The sequence below is a fragment of the Grosmannia clavigera genome, assembly GCF_000143105.1.
Source record: "Grosmannia clavigera kw1407 unplaced genomic scaffold GCSC_113, whole genome shotgun sequence".
Taxonomy (NCBI): Eukaryota; Fungi; Ascomycota; class Sordariomycetes; order Ophiostomatales; family Ophiostomataceae; genus Leptographium; species Leptographium clavigerum.
The window spans coordinates 2,610,486-2,631,725 of record NW_014040831.1 but is presented as its reverse complement, the minus strand read 5'-3'; the positions used below and the strand labels follow the sequence as shown (position 1 = coordinate 2,631,725).

The 21,240-nt window shown below is 58.8% G+C and overlaps 5 protein-coding genes across 5 annotated transcripts; 3 read left to right on the top strand and 2 right to left on the bottom strand.

The window, feature by feature from the left end:
* Positions 1 to 385: 385 nt before the first annotated feature.
* Positions 386 to 6,439, top strand: CMQ_4061 (histone deacetylase; the record flags this gene model as incomplete). Its single annotated transcript, XM_014319999.1, has 7 exons — positions 386 to 2,304; positions 2,475 to 3,438; positions 3,972 to 3,999; positions 4,311 to 4,930; positions 4,981 to 5,204; positions 5,698 to 6,105; positions 6,175 to 6,439. The coding sequence occupies 7 exons, from the start codon at positions 386 to 388 to the stop codon at positions 6,437 to 6,439; spliced, it is 4,428 nt and encodes a 1,475-aa protein (XP_014175474.1).
* A 359-nt stretch (positions 6,440 to 6,798) lies between these two features.
* Positions 6,799 to 9,691, bottom strand: CMQ_3711 (duf221 domain protein; the record flags this gene model as incomplete). The annotated part of the gene is made up of 5 exons (XM_014319649.1): positions 6,799 to 7,634; positions 7,685 to 8,083; positions 8,142 to 9,379; positions 9,463 to 9,589; positions 9,655 to 9,691. The coding sequence occupies 5 exons, from the start codon at positions 9,689 to 9,691 to the stop codon at positions 6,799 to 6,801; spliced, it is 2,637 nt and encodes an 878-aa protein (XP_014175124.1).
* A 2,067-nt stretch (positions 9,692 to 11,758) lies between these two features.
* Positions 11,759 to 13,558, top strand: CMQ_3477 (uncharacterized protein; the record flags this gene model as incomplete). Its single annotated transcript, XM_014319415.1, has 1 exon — positions 11,759 to 13,558. One exon carries the CDS (start codon positions 11,759 to 11,761, stop codon positions 13,556 to 13,558), a length of 1,800 nt encoding a protein of 599 aa, XP_014174890.1.
* A 1,157-nt stretch (positions 13,559 to 14,715) lies between these two features.
* Positions 14,716 to 19,160, top strand: CMQ_3473 (uncharacterized protein; the record flags this gene model as incomplete). The annotated part of the gene is made up of 2 exons (XM_014319411.1): positions 14,716 to 17,576; positions 17,627 to 19,160. The coding sequence occupies 2 exons, from the start codon at positions 14,716 to 14,718 to the stop codon at positions 19,158 to 19,160; spliced, it is 4,395 nt and encodes a 1,464-aa protein (XP_014174886.1).
* Positions 19,161 to 19,884: 724 nt separating this feature from the next.
* Positions 19,885 to 21,240, bottom strand: CMQ_3404 (phosphatidylinositol-specific phospholipase c; the record flags this gene model as incomplete). Its single annotated transcript, XM_014319342.1, has 1 exon — positions 19,885 to 21,240. One exon carries the CDS (start codon positions 21,238 to 21,240, stop codon positions 19,885 to 19,887), a length of 1,356 nt encoding a protein of 451 aa, XP_014174817.1.

Below are 21,240 nucleotides of genomic sequence, written 5' to 3'. Positions count from 1 at the left end.
GCTTCGCAGACGACGTGCCCCTGCACGATGGACATTCACAAAGACACGTGACCGAGAGCGACGCGTCTGGCGGAGGAAGGAACGCGACAGATAGATTGCCATCCCCTTTTTCATTTGCTTTTCCCGTGTTCCGCCACAGGCAAACAACGAATCGTGATCAGAGACAGCGATCAGGGTCTGCTCCGCATCCACGTTTTGTTTGCAGACGACCGTTGGACCGGTCGTGCATGGCACCCGTGCATCTAGTCTTGTCTTGCAGCGAAACAGTCCATCTGATCGACCAGCTCTAACCAACCAGAAGAACAGCTCGAAAGTCGAACACGAAAGTCAAATCAAATCAAAAAGAAATCAAATCGAAAATCGAAATCCGAAATCCCCCATAGGCATGTCTTCCCAGTCGACGCCCTTGCGGCGCCGGCCCTCGACCAACGACGATCTCGCCCAGTCGATGCGCCACCTCTCGCTCGCAGCAAAGCCGCCGGCCAAGCCGCCGACAACACGAAGCCCTTCAGCAGCATCGATGGCGTCGGTGGGCGGCCGTGCGTACCGGTCGCCAAGCGTGGCGAGCAGCCGCGGAGGAGGAGCAGCCTCAGCGATGGCGCAGCGCAGTCCGCTGCTGGGGAGCGGACGGGAGTCGCGAGCAGGCGCGGCCACGCCGACGCTATTGCGCAAAGCATCACTAAACTCGCTGCACGGGGCCAACGGCAAGACGAGCTCGGCGAACCTGCGGGCATCGTCGTGCTCGCCGGCACCGACGCAGAGACGGTCGCCGAGCGGACGGTCGGCGGGCGGACGTTCGCCAGGCGGACTAAGCGCCAACGGAAGCAGCAGCAGCTTCTTTGAGCCGCTACCCGAAGAGCCGACGGCCGAGTTCATCGCGCAGCAGCACTTTGAGGCCGAGCTGACACGCCACGCCGCCGATCTACGACAGCCGCTCGCGGCGCCCGGCCACACCGACACGGTCGTCGTGCTGCAGGACAGCTGCTACGGCCACCGGTTCGCTCGGCCGCGTACATCGCGGGCCGGCCTCAACACGATCGTCGAGCGCCCAGAACGGCTGCAGGCCTGCGTGGTCGGCGTGTCGGCGGCGTACGTGCGTCTGGGCGGACGGCACGCCGGCGGCGCTCACATGCCGCATCCGCGGCGCAACGGCGGCGCCATCGCGTCCGTGCCCTTCCACATCCGCAAGACCACGCGCCAGCTGCCGCTGCAGTCAGCCGCCGTCACCAACGTGCACGGGGCCAAGTGGATGGACGAGCTCAGGCTGCTGTGCGAGTCGGCCGAAGCCAAGCTGGCGCTCAACGGCAAGGAGCTGCAGCGGGAGGGCAGCAGCAGCAGCGACACGCCCGAGAAGCTGCACGAAGGCGACCTGTATCTGTGTGCCGAGTCGCTGGACGCGCTGCAGGGAGCGCTGGGGGGCGTATGCGAGGCCGTGGACGCCGTCTTTGGCGGATCGCCCCCGCTGACACAAGACGAGCTAGGAGGACTGGGGTTGGGGCTGGCCCTGCCGACCGAGAACCACAATACGGGACCGAAGCGGGCGTTTGTGGGCATCCGGCCGCCCGGACACCACTGCTCGGCGACGTGGCCGTCGGGGTTCTGCTGGATCAACAACGTACACGTGGGGATCATGCATGCGATGCTGACGCACGGGCTGACACACGCGGCGATTGTGGACTTTGATCTGCACCACGGCGACGGATCGCAGGCGGTGGCGTGGCAGCACAACGCGCGAGGCGTCGAGTCGGGGCAGCGCGGTGGCAGCAGCAGCGGCAGTGGCAGCAGCAGCGCGGCAGCGACGTGGAAGAAGGCGTCGATTGGGTACTTCAGCCTGCACGACATCAACTCGTTTCCGTGCGAGTCAGGCGACGGCGACAAGGTGAAGAACGCGAGCATCTGCCTCGAGAACGCGCACGGGCAGAACGTGTGGAACGTACACCTGGAGCGGTGGAAGACGGAGGCCGAGTTCTGGCGGCTGTACGAGACCAAGTACGTCGTGCTGCTGGACCGGGTGCGGGCCTTTCTGCGGGGGCAGACGGCACAGCGAACGGATGACAGGGCCGGTGGCGAGCCCAAGGCGGCCATCTTCATCTCGGCGGGCTTTGACGCGAGCGAGTGGGAGACGCCCGGGATGCAGCGACACGAGGTGAACGTGCCGACGGAGTTTTACGCACGATTCACGCGCGACATTGTACGGCTGGCCGACGAGGAGGGCACCTCGGCAGACGGACGGGTGATTAGCGTCCTGGAGGGTGGCTACAGCAACCGGGCGCTCATTTCGGGGGTGCTTAGCCATCTGAGTGGGTTGGTGGGAGGGGGAGAAGCGGAGGGAAGAAGAGAGGAGAGGATGCGAAGCGACGAGGACGAAGAGAGAAGGATGCGAGGTGACGAGGAGGACGAGGAGAGAAGGAGAGACTGCAACAACGACAAAATTCCCTCATACAATACCGCCTGGTGGACACCGTCTGAACTAGATCGCATCGAGGCCATGATCGCGCCGCCGGCACCACCGACAGAAGGACACGTGGCCGTGAGCCAGCCGACGACGACGTACTCATCGCCGACGACGGCGTCCAAGGCCAAGGTAGCAATGCCGCGCGTCCGGCGCAGCGCATCCGGGCTGGCAGCCACGTACGGCCGGGCGACGTCGCCGATGTCGCGACCACCAACACCACCGCCACCCGAGGTGTCGTGGACGGTGGCCATGCACGAGCTCAGCAAGCTGTTGATTCCGTGGGACCGGTCGACGACGAGCTGTACGGCCGAGGAGCTGACAGTCGAGACGCCGCGGCGGCGAGGCGGCGGAGGAGGGGTGGCACAGTCGACAGGAGCACCGACGAGGACGTCACAGCGGGAACGACGGCCGGTGAAGCCGTTTGGCACCGGCAGCGAGGAGGGAACGACGACACGAGGTCGACCCAAACAGCCGGTGCGACGGCTCAGCGTGGCGTCAGAGATGGGCAGCAGCAGCAACAGCAGTGGCGCTACAGCAGGGTTGCATGTCCGCAAGACGCGACCGGCGACGGCAATGGGCGTGACAACGACGACAGGTGGAAGACGGGAGACGTCGGTAGGTCCGAGGACGACAGCAACGAGTGCCACGAGTGCTACTACCGCCACCAGAAGAAGCAGCACGTCGGTGCCCAGTGGCCGGACGACGTCCATGTCTTCAAGCCAGCCGACGAGCGGCACGCGGCGGATCAAGATCAACGTGGTCACGACGGCACAGCGAGAGGCTCGAGAGGCTCGAGAAAAGACCAAACAAGGTGGAGATGGTGCAGCTACCTCCTCGACCACCACGGACGAGTCGCCCCTGCTGACGCCCAGCACCGAGGCGGACAGCACGACGACGGCCACAAGCTCACGGTCGCCGTCAGCAATGCGACGTGCCGATCTGCCCCGGTTTACGGCCACGTCGACGATCCCGTTTGCGCGAAAGTGAGCGGCAGAAGGTGGGATCCCTGCAGGGGAAGAGTGGGTTGGTGGATCGTTGATCGTTTTGCGTTGATCGTTGATCGTGGATTCATCAATCGTTAATCGCTAATCGTTAATCGTTAATCGTAAAGTTCATCCTTGTCGTTTACGATGATTCGCTTGCCATGTCTTTGTTGGCTCTTGAACAAGCCTCCGTACTCGGTGCATTCCTATTCCAGCTCGCTTAGTCAGGGCTGCGGGCAACACAAGGCCACAGGCGGGGCCTCGCACCTATGACGTCGAGGCTGCGGGCAGCCGTGTGTTGTGTGAGGCCCAGAGGCCGTGGCACCAGACCACCGGATCGATTGCGTAGCACGGCCGCCCCTTTCTCCTTCCGAAGGAGGCAGCCGCGCATATCTTGGCGCCTTCCCGCTGTTCAGCAGCTCGCCTCTCCTCTTTTCCGTCGCCCTTCCTCATCCTCTCTCTCTTCTCTTTCCATCTCGCATCGTCCCATCCATCCTCACATCCATCTTTGTCAATTGACCTCTCTCGTCCAGGCTAAGCCAACCATGCCGTTCAGCAGCTGTACGTGTGATTAATCCGCATTGGTCTTTTGTCAAGGCGTCTTCTGCTCCTTTGCTCTTTCATTCCTCGTCCGTCTCTGCTTCCTGTCTTCGTCTTCCATCTTTGCTCTCTTCAACCTCACTCCCTCTCTTCTCTCCTCTTACTATCTATCATCTCTTTCTCTCCTCTCCTCTCCTTCTCTCTTCTCCTTCTCTCCTCTCCTTCTCTCCTCTCCTTCTCTCCTCTCCTTCTCTCCTCCTCTCCTTCTCTCCCTCTCTCTCTCTCACTCAATCTTTATCCTCCCCTCCCTTAAATCCCCGCTAACTCCCCAGATAACCCGTTCGCCTATCGCGATGTCCGCTCTCACCGCGAGCTCGTCTCGTACCGCGTCCTCACGCTCGCCAGCTGGGCCCTGGCTGTCGCCTTGTCCATCTACTACTCGGTGCGCAGCCCCCACGGCCACGGCAGTCACCGCATCGCCGACCAGAACCACCGCCACCTGACCGGCTTCACCCTCAACATGGTCATCGTCTACGTCTACTGGGCCGGCCTCTTCACCTCGCAGGCCGGCTACATCAACCGGCTCTTCTCGTCTACTGCCAGCACCTCCGCCGTCGCCGCTGCCGTCGGCTCGCACTTTATTCTGAACAACCTGCTGCACTCGGCCTTTGTCATGCTCTTTGTCACCGGCCACTTTGTCCTCGCCGAGATCGTCCTGGCCGCCAACTTTATCAACCTGTCTACCCTCAGCATGCGCCACCCCCTCGCCTCTCACCCGCTCGCCCTCGTCCACCTGCCCACCGTCGCCGGTCCGCTCGCCTGGACCTTTGTTGCCCTCTTCTGGAACGGCGCCATCGCCGTGCCCCATGCCCACAGCCTCTTCGCCCGCGTCACCGCTAATATCTTTGTCTGGTCCATCCTCGGCTACGGCTTGCTGTTCATCCTCCTCGGTGTACGTTCTCCTGTTCTCTCTTTCGTCCTCTCCTTCACTAACACGCCCAGGACATCTCCATGGGATTCCTACTCTCTGTCCTTGCTGCCGCCCTCGGCGTCGGCCAGTTCTTCATCCAGTTTATCGCCCTACAGTGGATCTTTGCCTTCTCCATCATGGCCACGCTCTTTGTCGCCACCTTTGCCATTGCTGTGCCCCAGTGGACCGGCAGTGGCGACAACATTCTGGCCGTTGTCGTGAATGAGGACACTGAACGGGCACCTCTGCTCAACGAGTGAGCTTCCGGGAGGACGCTACCAGTGGAAATGGTAGCCTAATGAAAAAAAAAAGGGCAGACAATGGGAGTTGGAATGAGAATGAGAATAAAATTGAACGGTTTAGGAAACTAGTGCCGGAGATTGAATTGGATGAAAACAGAGTTTGGAAGCACTGGGATAATGGACGGAAGCAGAGCACAAATTGGCTCGCTACTGTATCTACAAGAGTTGAGAATCTACCTGAAGTTGTAGCTGATATTTGTTGAGTGACGTATGTACATACATATCGAAGTCTTATCTTATCACCAGCTTAAGCTTTAGTGGATTTGAGCTCTTGGGCCTGAAAGACTTGAAAGACCTAAAGACCTGCTTTGTTCGTCCATGAGAATGGCATATCCGCCATTCGTCACCAGCCCGCGCTATGATCCTGATCACAGTGGTGAGGGTTTCGGTAGCGATCAAGCCAGCGTCAGCAGTAGCTTCTCGAACAGCCAGAGCGGCTTTTTCCAGCTCACCCACACCATCGACAGAATGGACAGCATCGACGGCACCGCCGATTCGTCGCTTTCCCTTTCCGAGCCTGCATGTCGGCACAGACATCTGTGATGTCACCCGCATTTATGCCCTTCTCGACGACGGGTCTTGTGCTGGTCGTGCTGCTCCGCTCTCCCGCGGCCTGCCCTCTCAGACGAGGGCGGCTCGGCTTGTGCGCCGCCTTCTGACGGCACAGGAGCTGCCACCACCGCAGCCGAGGACTGGCGGCCTGCTGCCGACGCTGCCGTCGTCGTCGTCGTCTGCCGGACTGCTGGCCTGGCTGTTGGCCGGACACGTGACATCGACATCGACATCGAAATCGACCGACACAAAACGTCCACGCGATCCCACCCTCTGGAAGGCCGCTCAGTTCCTAGCAGGAAGGTATACACTCCTCGGCTAGACTCTCCAGTCCCTCTCGGCTCTCTCACATCCCTCCTGACCCACTGCCAGATTCGCCGCCAAAGAGGCTGCCATCAAGGCACATCCTCATCTCAGCCTGACCTTTCACCAGATCCGCATCGTTCGCGCAAAGGACACGGAAAATAACGGCAGCGGACCGCCCGTTGCCCTCATCCAACTCCCACCCTGCGCACATACTGGCACGGCTCCCGTCGAGCAGGAGGCGCGGCTCAGCATCAGCCACGATGGCACCTACGCCACTGCAGTCTGCATCGGCTTTCAAGACTCATTAGTAGACCAACAGCATTCATTATAGATCTCGTCACATAGCCTATCCGACCTTTTCGATTAAAGACCCCTAGGCATTTCCTGTCCAAAAAAAGATACTATTGTTGAAGAACGAAGCAATTCTTCCTGGGATATCTCTCCGTCTGCTTGACTCCAAAGGCCGCCCGTCCTTCACGTTGTGAAGCCCTCCTGGTAACGCCCAAATCGTCAGACAAGGGGAGCCAAGTCTTGATCGCCCGTAGTAACAAAAAAGCCAGTATTAAGACCAAAAAACAGACAGAAAGACCAAATTACGAAGACAAAAAGGTTGATATAAAGGCCTGTTCCAAGGACGTATGATCCAGTACAGGGTCGAAAACACAAAACTCCCTCATCTCTCTCAACCGTCTAATAAGGGATCTTTTCTTCCCACACAGGTGGCCGCGATCCCTCCTCGTCCCAGATGAGATCGTTCTTCTCGTCCAGCACACAGCCTTCATCCGTGATGTCAATCACCTCGCTCGAGTGGGCAATCTCCTGCTTGGAAATGCCCGCCTGGTCCTCCGGAATCCACAGCGTCGGTGCCTGGCTGCCCACACATGGTGGCAAGTAGGCGTGCTGTATCACGTCAGGCGTATAGATGTCGTTGAAGTCTGCCGGGCCCTCATGTGGAGGGACCAGCTGCCGCATGGCCTCGTAGTTGCAGTAGACCCACGGCTTGAGGAAGCGCTGCAAGAAGTTGCCATGCGGCGCCGGCGATGTCGATCCTGTCAGAGGAACCTCTTCGTACTTCTCCGGCACACTACGAGACCCGCTGCTCTCGGCCGTGCTGTTCTTGGTGATGCCGCCTTCTGCGCCCGCATATCCACGAGCCGCCTGGCCGCCACCCTCCAGGTCGTGGCGCAGTGCCTCCTCCGCCAGAAGGCTCTGGGGCATGTTGTACATCAATGGGTCGAGCGCCGTGTTGAGGCTCATGTGGAAGAGGACGGTGAAGACCAGGAAGACAACCATCATGACGCACTGAATGATGGCCACACTGGCACCGAAGAGGCCAATCATGCAAAGCTCCGACAAGTACACGCCCGTCATCAGCTGCTTGATAGCGCGCGGGTAAATGAGGCCACGTGTGTCTATCTGCGTCTCTGTCACAAACATGACGTTGTACCGGTACGCAAGGTAGAAGCAGGCCAGGCCGACACACGCCCAGCCGAGAACCAGAGGTGCAATGCCCGAATACGTGATCGCTGTATATGATTAGTTATGCCCATTTAAGCCAGAAGACAGCGAAACTCACCGATCACAGCAATGTTCGTGTACACCGGGAGAGTGCTGCCCCAGGAGATGGCGCTGAGGCTGGTCCACTTGGTGTACATGGCGCGAGGTGTACCAGTCAAGTACTTGTAGAGCAGCTTGAAGATGATGAGACCGGTGATCTGGGCGAGGACGCCGGAGGCGACCGAGAAGCCCTGCACGATGAAGTAGGACATGTAGTAGTTGGATGCTTTGGGCAGGTTGTTCGACAGAATGTCTGTCACGCTCGACGGGTCGTCGGCAATCTGCTTGCCAACCGCAGTGGCTGAAGACGACAGCGTGGAGACGAGGAAGACCTGGATGACCTGGAAACAGAAGTAGGCGTTCTGAGTAAACAACTCGACACGGGAGTTGGACGGCTCGCCCGCAAGCTTGGCACAGACTACAAAATTAGCATCTCCTCATCATTCTTTCTCAGCCAGGACTAGGAGGGAACTCACGTCGCATAACCACCGGCACGAGGGACATAAGCAAGGACAGCAACACCGAAGGCAGGAGACCGGTGACGAGGCCCATAACAATATCCGGGATCTTCTTCAGCCAGGTTAAGAACGAGATGGTCTCAAGATAGTTGATGTTGCTGATGGCGCCGACCACGGCGACAGGAATGGCCCAGAAGATGATCAGGACGCAGATGAAGGCAATGACGGCATACTTGCGCAGCAGCAGCTGCCACCAGGGGATGCTCAACGTCGACCAGACGACGTCCGGCGGGGCGATGCCAATGTAGCGGCGCATCTGCAAGCCCTCGTGGTACGCAATGGACTGGTAGGCGTTCTCGGCAGCAGCCTGGGTGTCAAACTCGATAAAAACGGCCGGAATCGTCTTGGGCTTGCCCATGCGGTACTCGTCCTGTTCCTGCTTGATCTGAGGGGTGAGGCGGCGGATCTCCTCACGGCACCAATCGATGGAGTCGACCTTCTTGCCGATCAGACCGAGCAGGCCGGTGCGGTGAGTAGGCCGTTTCTTGCGCGGGAGCCAGCGAGCGGCAATGCTTCCAGAATCGCCGTCAATCGGGGCGTCTTCGTTAGGCTTGTCGGCCGAAGCGGACCCCTTTTTCAGAGCCTTGAGGCGTTCCTTGTTGGCGGTCTTGATCAGCTTGACCTCGGCCTTCTCGAGTGTGAAGGCGGCCTTGTCGCGCTCCTCGACGTGTTCCTCGAGTTCGTCGGTGTCGCGGATGATCCAGACATTGCGGACAGACTCGCCGTAGATCTTGCGCAGGCGGTGCTCGTCGCGCAGAACCTCGGGGACGCTGACGAGCAGAACGGTGCGCGACGACAGGCGCTGCGAATAGACGGGGCTGAGCAGGAAAGCCTGGCGCAGATTGACGTAGAAGACGCATTCGCGGAAAATCATGTACATGAGAAAGATGAAATAGATCCAGGCCATGAAGAGGTGGGCAAAGTAGCGGCAGCGCTTCTTGAAGGTAGAGCTGTCGACGTTGGAATACGAGAGAATATCCAGCTGCTTCTGGCCGGCGCCACCGGTGGCATTGACGGGAAAGAGAACTGGCCATGTGATGACGCAGCCGACAAACGTTATGATCACAAGCACACGCAGGTAGCGAAGGAAGAGGTAGGCGTCCATGGACTGGTGCTGGAGGACGTAAGTGTCGGGAATGTCCCAGAAGCCCTTGACCCAGTTGAGCAAGCCATTGGGCAGGCTGGGAGACCGTTCGCTGCAGAAAGAAAAATGCGTCTTAGCATTACGATGTTGTATCACGATGTTGAGAGAGAGAGGAGGTTGAGATAAAAGGCATACCTCTGCTTCAAGCTGCCCAAGTAAGTCCGAGGCGCATACCAACGACGATGGCTGCGACGGAGGACGAGGAAGATTAGGAGGTAGATGCCCGCCTGAATGGCCACAGGAGCCAAGGTCAGGTAAAGACCTGTAACAATGTCAGTAAGATGTCGGACGGTGGCTGAACGAGGCCGATCGTGAAAGGCGTCTCACCCTGCAGCGACGACGATGTCGTGGTGGACGAAGACATGGCTGCGGTCTCCGGCTAGTGCCTGGAGGAGCAGAAGTCGGTGTGCAACAAAGACGTTGGGTGTTTGGAGTGATGATGCTTTTGCAGACAAAACATGCAAATCCCGCGCCTACTTTGGCGTCTCTGCTGAGATGCAAAAATTGATATCCAAAGTCAAACTACCCAAAAAAGAATGGTCAAGGGGGGGAGGGGGGTAATGGGAGGGCAGGAATTAGAATAAATAGGTCGTAGTGCGCGCCAGTGCCAAAAGCTATGATGTATTCAGACCTGGTCGAAAGATACGGGGCCAACTTTTGCTCACCGTCGCGTCTGGGCGGTGGAGATCCTATCTACCAGCCACACTTATTCTGGGGAATGAAGGGAGAATGTAGTATTTCCTACGTACGAGTACGGTGTGCTTCGTACACTCGCAGATCTGGCATCTGGTGGAACCAGGCGATAATACATAGTAAGGGGTGTGTGGCAGGCACGATCGGCAGTTCCTCCCATTTCAGCTCGTCGGGTCCCCCCTGCGCGCAAGCTAGCGTTCTACCGATCGGGCAGGCACGGCAGAAGCATACATACGAGTAGTAGCGAGTGGGAGAAATGAGCAGAGCACACTACTACGGCGTATGTGAGAGACCATTGCTGAAGGGCGACGGAGATGCAGATGCAGAGGCGCAGAGGCGAGCGATACGGCGACACCGATTACGACAAACATGACTCGTCGGCTATGTGACGCGGAGTCGCGTACGGAGTATGCGGTGTGGCTTCGTACCATGTTTTCGCACAAGGAGCGACATGCTCTTTCCTTGATAGAGGTGCAGGCCTATGACGAAATGGATGGAGGGAAAAATGAAAGAGCACGGAGCACGGAGCACGGCGCACTACTTTGTTTTCAAAAAGACATGGCTTGAAAGCAGAGGCCAACAAGATGGCATAAATGCCATAGGCACAGCTCACCTCGGTCCAGACCAGCTGAGCGGATGGAGCACGCGGCAGCCGTGCGCCAGCGCAGCAGCGCAGCAGCCAACGGGATGAGTACTCCGTACGACGTGCAGAGACGGAGGACGCGTAGTGGGGTATTGCGAATCTGGCGTAACAGGTGGGGCCTGACTGCGAGCAAATTACGGTGGGTCGCTGCTCGAGTGCAATTTCAGAGTTTTCGGGGAGACGTGAGACAGCAGAGGGGTGATTGACGCAGAGAAGAGAGACGGAGCAAAGGCGAGGGGTCTCAGACTCCCAAAGAGGTAATCCCTACTCCGTATCAAAGAAGAAAACGGAGGTCCCAGAAGGCACCGAACTACACCAATCTGATCTGCCGTCTAGTCTGCTTCTGCAGCTCCCAATGACCTCAAGCGCAATCGCCAGACTGCAGACCGGCAATGCACAGCTCCTACGACTTACGCGTACACTGTCGCTCCGTGTGTATTGCCGGCGGACTCGCCGTTGCAAACACCCACAAATCCTGCCCGGCTTTCAATCAACATCTTTCCGATCGCCTCGTCATCATTCCGGAAGCAGAGCTAGCAGTAATAGCGGCTGGCGTTGCCCTCTCTCTTCTTTTTTCCATGTACACAGTAATACTCCGTTCTTTGTCCTGCCGTCCCGCGCAATAGGTCCCAGCTGGGCTGGAAACCGCCACGCCGCAAGCTCAGCTACGAAGCGTACGCTACGAGAATATCTGCTTTGTTCCACACCCGGCTATTTGCCACTTCCGCTACAAGATCGGCAGCAGATAAGAATACGAACCAGGTCACGTGTCGGTGTCGTCACCGGTCAGCTATAAACGAACCGAGGCCGCAGACAAAGAGGCGAACGGATGAGCTTCGCTGCTTTGGGTCGGACATCTGTCCTCCGCCTGTTGTTAGCACCTTCTCACAGCCAACAGCAAACAGAGGGCAGATGGCCGAAAACGTACAGCATCTGGTCGAGCAAACAAAGGCAGAATCAGAGGTGAATGGCAATGCAAAATCAGTAGAAGTGAAAGAGCATAGGTGAAGCAGCTGGTTTAAATAGTGATAGAAGACATGGAGGGTTTTTGAAAAAAGAGGCATCATCAGCTCTGTTCCTGCTGCTGCTGCTGCCATGTCTCATACCGTTGCGCACGACTCCGATCCGCAGGCTCACCGTCGCGGCTACCTCGCCGGCACCGACTATGCGCTGCCGTACCAGTCGAGCTTCTCGCGAGCCAACGCATCCGATGCGGCCGTGTTGCGACATGCCAACTGTGGCTACCTCTCGACGCCGGGCGTGCCGCCGACGCTGCTGGCCCTCAAGCAGCATGCCCAGTCGCTCTGCTGCCTCATCTCCATGCTGGAGCCGCATGCCCACGACAAGGCTGTCGTCGAAGCCGTGCCCAAACAACCGGTCTGGCTGGCCAAACTGTCTGAGCCGGCCGGGTACTCGGGCAGGGCCCAGACCCCGGACACCACAGACGAGGCCGTCCTCCATGCTGCCGCTCATCCGCCCGCGAGAGACGATATGGTCACGTACCATCCCTTTGACTGGCTCGCTGACCTGAACACGCCCTATGTCAACAAGGACCCCGACCACCATCGGCCGCTGCACGACCTGGTCAACGAGGTCCGCACCCGTCACGAAGTGCTCGGAACCACCTTCCACTGTCCGCTGGAGACGCACCAGGCACGGGGAAGGGCCCCATATCAGCAGACGAACGACAGGGATGATGTTGTCGTTGCCGACGGAGAGGAAGGCGCCGATGACGACGTAGACGATGATGATGCCATCCTTGTCCGCCCCTATGCCAGCCATCACAATCTGCTGATGCACGCCAACATGTGCCTCGAGCGCCTGGACCATGAGTTCGGCGACATTGGCGGCCTGCTGTCGCTGCTGCCGGCGACGTTGTATCCCGAAAGCAAGGAGGTGATTGCGACGACACTCGACGCCAACTTCGACGACCAGGAAGACGCCGCCGCCCGCAATAGTCTCATCGGCCAGCTGCTCCTCTTCACACAGCAGCTCGTCGGTCGCATGCACGAGATGGAGATCGCCTACGGCAACGCTCTGGACGCCCTGAGCGGCGAGGCCTGCGTGCCGCTACAGCTGGCAGATGCTGTCGCTGCAGCCGTAGCAACAGCCAATGCTGATTCTGCACCAGCACCATCGCCTCCTCCACCCACCCTCGCTGGCATCGCCGACTTCGCCTCCCAGGATCGCTGGATCCTGGCCAACGCTGGCGACGACGTCTGGTCCTTCCTGCACGGAATGCTGGATCAGCAAGGCCGCGTCGAAGACACGACCACCGCCACTTGGGCGAAGCAGGGCGCCATCAGCCGGCGCTCAACCGCCAGCGACCGCCTGTTGTATGTGGACGTGAACACGCGATTCTACCGCGTCACAGCCAGCAGTGCTGCAGGTTCCGCAGCTAACTCTGCTCCTTCCCGGGGACCACTGTTCGTGTGTCCCGCTTGGGAAAAGCACCCGGGATTGCAGCCGGGGGCAGCCGATCGTGAGACCCGTCCGACGGTGGTCATGGTACCGTGCACGACCAGCAGTGCTGCCACGGCTGCAACGGCTGCCACTGCTGCCACGGCTGCTGCTCCCGGCACCAACCCTCCTCCCCTTCTCCCTTCCGTGGCCCGGGTCAGCAGCCTCGAGCACCGATATGACGGCCAGCTGCGAGCTGCAGGCAAGCTGGCGCGTAGCCACGAGCGAATGGCCCAGCAGGTCCTCCAGCTGCGGAGGACAAACGAGCGACTTCTGGCGCAGATGGCAAGGCGGGACGAACAGATGGACAACCTGGAGGGCAGGCTGGCGAGGACGACGGAAGAGGTGGGGCAGCTGAGGGTGGCGACGGGCGGCACTGATGGACGCGGCGAGAGCAATGGAGCCCGTCACAAGAGAACACGAATCAACCTTTAAAGCCTCCAATGCCGCTCGGCAGCCAAGATCCTAGCTTGGCATCGCGTTTAGCAGGAGCGGCCATTTCGGTGTTTTGGTGCTTTATCTTTCGATTCCCTCTTCTTTGCTCTTCCATATTCACTCCGTTCTTTTTACCTTTGCTGTTTTGGGGTCCGTCATTATTATCTCTGTGTCGCGTCCAATCCCCGAGAGGCGCAGCCTAACGTGATTTATGCCGAGACTATCTGCAGCCATTCCAATGAAAACTTTGTTTTTCCCTCGTTGGTATGGCAGTCAGGTCGTACGTGAACCAGTTGCAGCTTTCTTCCCATGGCACTGTTATGGGTATCGATCCACTTTAATATGCGTTGCCCCGGCGACGTTTATTGAAAACAAGCAGCGATGCATCCAGACCACGCAATCCGTCGTCAGAAGTCCGTGCCCCACCCTGATGTTCTGTTGGTACTGTGGAGGAGTTCCCATGAGTGGCTCGCCGAATGCAAGCTAGATGACCGATCTCGACGCCGGGCGTGAACGATGGGACGGGAGGGGCACAGGACTGCAATCCCTGCACTCACACCCCCCCTCTTGTTGACTCGGGCTTGTAAGACGCTGAGCGGACCGTGGCATGCTCATGAACTTGTCCCTCTTCTTGACGTTTTCCCTGAGGCAATTCCCGACCGTAGTGCCTCTGTTATTTACTTCCCTCCGGTCAAAGCAAGGAAGCGAACAGCCTGCTTGCTCGTTGCTCTTGTGATTGCCTCTCCCGAGTCTTCCAACTGCCATTTATGCTGTTTTCGAGCTTTGATTCATCCCTGCAGGCAAAAGCCCACTAGTCCGGCCGATCGATTCGAGTCTGCCCGCACGGCAACGGTGCTGTGTTGCTGAGCTTGCGTCTTATCAGGTGGGAGAGACGATAGAAAGACAGGATAAGCCTCGAGCACTTCGACCCTAACCTCGTCTGTATGAAATGGGCATGGCAAGCTTCCATTGACGTGGCCAACAGAGCATGCAAGGGCTGGCATCGCTGCCTCTCTCACAAAGCCGACGATCCTGACAGCTTCGACAGCCTCGAGAACCTCGACAGCCTCGACAGATCTTCCCCGCGGCTCTCTGCACACTGCCTTTAAAGACGGTCCCGTCCGTCAGGACGTGACACCTCGCTGTCGGACGAACACATGGCTGTCCTTGTGCGCCCGCGGCAGCTTGACAACAGCCCTGCAGCCACCCGAGGACAGACGAGAGCACGGCGACGGACACGGCCACCAGCAGCTCAGCCCGCCGTTCTCGCCCTCTTCTCCCTGCCTCTCGCCGCTCTCGTCGGCGCATCCACATTCTCGTCGCCGTCCATCTTCCCCTATGTGCCAACCTCACTGCTCATGCCCAGCGCAAGCGATACCACCTCGTCGGCTGTCCGGGATATCAGTGTCGTCTACATATTTTCCGCCGACGGCACTGGGAGGGTCGACCTGCTCGCGCTGAACGTCTCGTCCACAGTGCAGGCACCCTCGGTCGGCAGTGGCTTGAAGACTGTGACACAGGGTGTGCCCTTTCTGCCCGACAGTGGACAGGCCAGCATCACAACGGCATTTACGCCATGGCTGCTGTCGGACGGATCCATCTTGGTCCTCACCGGCGACTGTGCATCTGATGGTAACAGTAGCTCATCTGCCTGGACCATCGACCCCAGCGTCGACTCGCCTACCTGGGCGAGTACCAACGTCAGTCTCAGCAGCGTGTCCAGCTTTTCGGCGCCGTGGTTCCTCGGTGGCGGACTGGCATTTTCATCGCAAGTCGCGCCAACAGTGTCGGACCCGTCCATTTATGTGTATGGTGGCATGTGTCCAAAGGTGGAGGCACGGGATGCGTCGTCGTCGACGGACTGGCAAGGCAACGCGACATACTCGAACCAGATGTTGAAGCTCAGCGCCAGCAGCGATACCTACTCAGCTTCTCCCGTCTCCAGCAAGGGTCCGCCAATCGCAGAGGCTGGATTCACAATGACGGCACTGGACCCTTCGCTGGCAAACCATTCGACCGGTATCATGACGCAGGAGATTAGCGCTGTCATCTTGGGCGGCCACACGCGAACAGCTTTTGTCAACATGAGCACAGCCGCGCTGTGGAGTATGCCTGAGGAGGCATGGTCGTTTGTGTCGATTGCAGCCGACAGCCAGTCGTCGCCGACAGTGCCGGACAGTCGATCGGGACACACTACCGTGCTGAGCGAGGACGGCAGCAAACTGGTCATCCTGGGAGGCTGGGTTGGTGATGTCGGCCAGGCGGCTGATCCCCAGCTGGCGGTGCTGAATATGGGAGCCACGTATGAGAATTGGCAGTGGTCCGTTCCGTCGACACAGCCGTCGGGGGGTGGCAGGTATGGTCACGGAGCCGTGCTGTTGCCTGGAAATGTTATGATGGTGTACGGCGGATACAACATCAGCAGCAGCAATGAGGGAAGTTCTTCGAGGCTCGTCCGAAGAGATGGCAGTAGCAGTCTGTCCTTCTTCAACCTGACCAGCCTCGCGTGGACCGAGGAGTACACCAACCCAACATATTCCAGTGCAGCGTCGTCGACGTCCTCATCCTCATCTTCGTCCTCATCCTCAACTTCGTCCTCCTCCTCGTCCTCTTCCCCGACTTCGTCCACTTCAGCGAAAATAGGCCTCGGCATTGGCCTCGGCCTGGGCCTGCCACTGGTCTTTCTAGTGCTCTTCTGTTGCTGTCGTAGCCTCTGGCGGAGGCACCTGCAGCGACGACGTCGCATAGACGCCGTCAACACGCTGGCGCAGGATCACAACCAGTTTCTCGCAGGCCACGACGAAATGCTTGAGGTCGGCGAGCAGGCCGCGTTGCCCACCCATTGGGCTGCGAGCTATACGGGGGGGCACGATCCGTACCATGCAGTACCCGGTGGTGGTGGTGGTGGTGGTGGTGGTGGTAGTAGTAGCGGAGGTGGTGATATCAACTTTCGACGATCGCTCGGGTACGAATCGATGCGCGGTTCATCGCGTCTTGGCGCATCGGTCGGCAGCGAATCCGATTTTTCTGAGAAGGGCATGTATGCGGAGGAGGCCATTGCCACTGCGGTCATCGTCCGCAAGCCCACCCGCCAGATAGCCCGTGGCCTCTACCAGCCGACGACCATTGCAGACTATGAGCAGGTGAACAGCATCATCATCGGCGGACGCAGTGCTGGGAGCAGTAGTGGTGGTGATGGTGGTGATGGTGGTGATGGTGGTGTTGGTGCCTCTACCGTTGTGGCTGTCGGACCGGGAAGCATTCACCCCATCTACGAGGCAGATGAGGAGGAGGATGACGGGGCAGCCATAGACCACAGAAATGCTGTTGCGGCTGCATTGTTCAGTGTGGGTGCAGGCCGCCCGACAACGCCATCGGGGCGTTCCATCAGCCCGGAAACGGCGGAGGAGGAGGCCAGTCAGTCGGATCCGTTCCTGACGCCGGTGGCCGCCCCACGAGGACTGTTTGCGACGCCTGGCTCAGGCGGTACCACGGGCACTGGTGGCACTGGAACCACAGTGCAGCTGTACCCATTTGCGTACAACGCGCCAAGTTCGGAAGGCCGGTTGCGGCAAGGAGGGACCACGGGGACCAGCGCGAACACCGGGGGCGCTGTCGCCGGCCAGGATCGCGATGTCCAGGAGTGGGTGTCAGGGCTGGAAATCGAGGATCTGTTGTTTTCACCGCCGGTGCCGGGAGCCGGTGTCTTGGCCGCGTCTACCTTGCAAGCCCCGAGCCAAGCGGCTGGGGGGGCAGGAAGCAGCGGTCCTCCTCCGCAACAGCGTGGCCGCTGGTCACCCGTTCGCCGGCAGAGCCACCAGTCGCGCAGTAACAATAGCAGCCCAACACGTGGCAGTTTCCTTGGGCCGGCCGTCGGGGTCGATGATGAGGCTCGCACAGTCAGCAACCTGTCTGATCGCAGCGCGTTCAGTTTTCTGTCACGAACGGGAAGCTCACAGTCTCGGATTGGCAAAGCTGCCGCAGCAGCAACGGCTGCAACAGCCGCAACAGCCGCCTCGTATGTCCCCTTGACTCGCGACGACACGACCATGAACGAGGTGGCAGCAGCTCGGGGACTAGTGACACCACGGGACAGTCGTACAACACGGCCATCTCTGGCTTCCAGACGCTGCGAACGGAAGGTCCTGGACTGCTCTTCGGCACGGCACATGGTGGAGGTGGAGGAGCAGGCAATTTGGCAGCGCCTCAGACGGCTTATGCCCCAGTCCCTTCGCCCGGTCCAGGCGAATATGGAGGTGCCGCGGCCGTGCTGCTACCGGGCATGCTCACCTCTGGATACCAGGAGCATGAGGACGAGAACAGCGCGCTCACAGGGTCACCAAGCAAGTCCAAGGGCCGACGGAGCATGTTTGGCAGCTTCTTCCGTATGCTCAGCGGCAGTGGTGCGGCCACGGCAGCAGCGGCAGCAGCAGCACTTGCCGATGAGCAAAACGCCTTCTCGGAAAGCAGCAGCGCACAACCTCAACTGGCCAACGTCCGCGATCGGGCCCATGCGACGCTGTTGCGACGTAAGCAGGGCCGCTTCGACTGGGAGGCGGACGAGATGCGAGATGAAGAAACCACGGCTGTGGGCGGTCTGACCGGGCGAGCTCAGAGCCGACGGGTGGTGAGCATGCCAGGGATAGGTGCCGGAAACAGCGCAGGAGAAGCGTCTTCAAGGACTCCTGCAGTATCGAAAGGTGGATCGGTCCGTGCTGCCGGGCCTGTTGTACCGGCAAGTGGGAGCGTTGGTGCAGGACGACGCGATGGCAGCGGCCAGTCAGATGACTGGGACGTGGAAAATGCCGTACGCATGCGGTCGGTGCAGGTCATGTTCACGGTGCCTCGAAACGAGCAGCTGAGAGTGGTCAACGCCGAGGTCGAGGATGACGACGATAAGGATGATTCTGTCGCCGAGCCTGGCGGCATGACAACTCCACCGCCACCCATGCCATCACCACCTCAGCAGCAGCCAAGGACAGCAGAGGATATTCTCCGTGCACAGGATGTGCAGCTGCAGCAGATGCACGGAGCACTGGCTAGATCGCGGCAGCTTCTGGCGGAGAGCACGCTCGAGCCTTGGATGTTAGTGGACAAGGAAACTGTCGAACAAGAGGCTGGCGAAAGTAGTCAATCCAAGGGCAAGCAGCCAGCCGACAGTGTTCAGGCCGGCGACCTCAAGCGGAACACGATCGACCGCATCAACAACGACATCGACGTCGACTGGATCGATGCTGCTGATATCCCGCCTCCAACACTTGACTCATCTGCTGTGCCGAAGCCGTTGCAGCCTCTGCGGTCAAATCCAACGGTATTGCCCAGTGCTTCAGCACTCTCGGCCAAGAAGTCATCCTCTTCGTTGCACACGCCCACAGCGAAGGCCTCGTCTGGCTCGCTTTCACCCTTGGAGCGGCCCAAGTCGCGCGCGTCAGCACATCGGCTGGCTCGACGCAGTGCTGCCAGTCTCGTTGATCCTGCCATCCCCGTCGACCTCAAGCTGAAGCCGGCTGGATTCGTCATGGGCATGGTTGATCAAATCGAGAGCTCGAGCTCGTGTGGGGGGTCAAGGCCGGGGTCACCTTCCAAGAGTATACGGGACTGATGGGTTGAATGGGGGGTTCTGAGTGGAAGAGGAATCGAGAGAGGAAACAACAAGAGAAATGGGATCTGGGGTTTTGGCGTCTAGGATTTTTTCCTTTGTATGAATGCCATGCTGAGCGATTCTGGGTATGTCTAAGTAGTTTTGCTCCTAGGGGTTTTGAATTTGGCAGCTTCGAAGTATAGGAGTATATACTCGAGCGTCTGGATTGTTTTTTTGGTCGATCTGGAACAGTTTCCTTCCGTTTTCAAACAGGCATAATATTTAACTTGCCGTATCGATATGGCCAAAATAGATATGCTGAAGGCAAGTGCGACTTTCTACCTGTGGAAGCTTAAATTTCTGAACGTGTGTCCATCAAAGCTCACAAATCAAGAAGGCACAACTGGCTCAAATTCTCATTACAAGTCTAGGGATTGTAAAAGTAATGGTGAGCTAAATGGATGCTATGACACACAGACCTAGACCGAAATAGTAGAATCATGTATCCTACCTTGACACACTTCACATCTACACATTCACCGTCTGGCATTAGAACGCCAAGCCAGTTCTCACATCACACCAGACGAAAGTATGTCCAATACAATTCAATACAATAAATACCCTTGTCTAATTCTAGTCTACCCTCGCCCTCAACCAATTGCGGTTTATGATGCACTTAATATATAATACAGGTCAATGCAGGGAACTTATCACAAGGAGGAGTTACCAGGTCATACCAGACTGCTCAAAACAGCTCGCGCGTGAAATTGTTGCGCTGTAGCACCGCTTCGACCAGCCGGTGACCCGGAAAGTCTGCAATCACGATACCCACCGGTGGCTGATGCTGTTTATCATCTTTGGAGGCCTCATCAACCTTGTCGTGACTTGCAGCCACCCACTGACCTGTGCGGTCATTCATGCCGACCACTGACCCATGTCCGGCCGCGGCATTGATCGGTGTGACCCCGACGCTGGCACTGAGATGCGACAGGAACAGCGGCATGGACTTGCTGTCATCGTCGGCTGCCTTCCCAGCCGCTTGCAGGTTCTCTCGGATTGCCGACCACTTCTTCTCTAGATGTGCCATGTCGGCAATCTGCCACAGGTCCTCCACCTGCAGCAGTGCCGATGACAGCTGCCACGGGATGCCAAAGTATGTCGGCACATGCGACGCCGCCTTGAAGTTCGGAAACTCTTGCAGCAGCAGGACCTTGCCGCGCAGCTCGCCCACCGTAGGGATACGAGTAGGCGGCAAGGAGCCCGTGCCGTCATCAGACGGGAAACGATACAGATGATCCGAGAATCCCGAAGCCGTGCGGGAATCGTTCAGCCGATACCGGTTGAAGGACGCCTCAAACAGGGATGGCTGTGTCTGCGCACTGTTGTTGAATTGCTGCCACCAATCCGGGGAGCTGGTGCTGCTGTTTCCGGAAGTTGACGACGTCGTCGGCCGCACTCCCGGTGGATCACCCACGCTGCCAACGATCGGCTTAGCCTCTTCCTTGAGCCGCAGCACTACGATCTCGGACGGATTGGCGTCGAGGAACGCAAACACTGTCGACACCACCTCTGCAAACCCATATCCCGTGTACGCGTCGCCATGGTAGATGCCTAGCGGCCACGGCTCGCCCTCTCCCCTTTTCGATGGCGACGGGGGGATCTGCACACGCGCCCGCACGTCCAGATAGCGGACACCGGCGCGCAGCTGGGTAGCCAGGGCGCTGTTCTGGCACTGATACCACTCGCTGTGGACACGATGTGTGAGCGTGTCATGCGTCCCCGGGAGGGAAAGCAGGGCGAGTGACCAGTCGTCCGGGGCACCGGACATCCAGTCTGGGTGCGAAGAAGCCTCAATGTCAAAGGAGTAGGGCGAAGAGTGGGTCTTGGAGGTAGTCTCAGACAGGTATGACGAAGAGGAATTAAAGGGCGGTAGCGATAATAGGTGAAAGTTCGCGTACGCCGGCCATTCACCCCACAGTCTGCTACCGAGGAAGAGAAGGGAGAAGGCAAATATGACGAAAAGCGGCGGTATGGAGATCAGTAGACACCGACCACAGGATCGGTGGGCGACATAGCGGTGTTGGCATGACGAGGAGGCCAT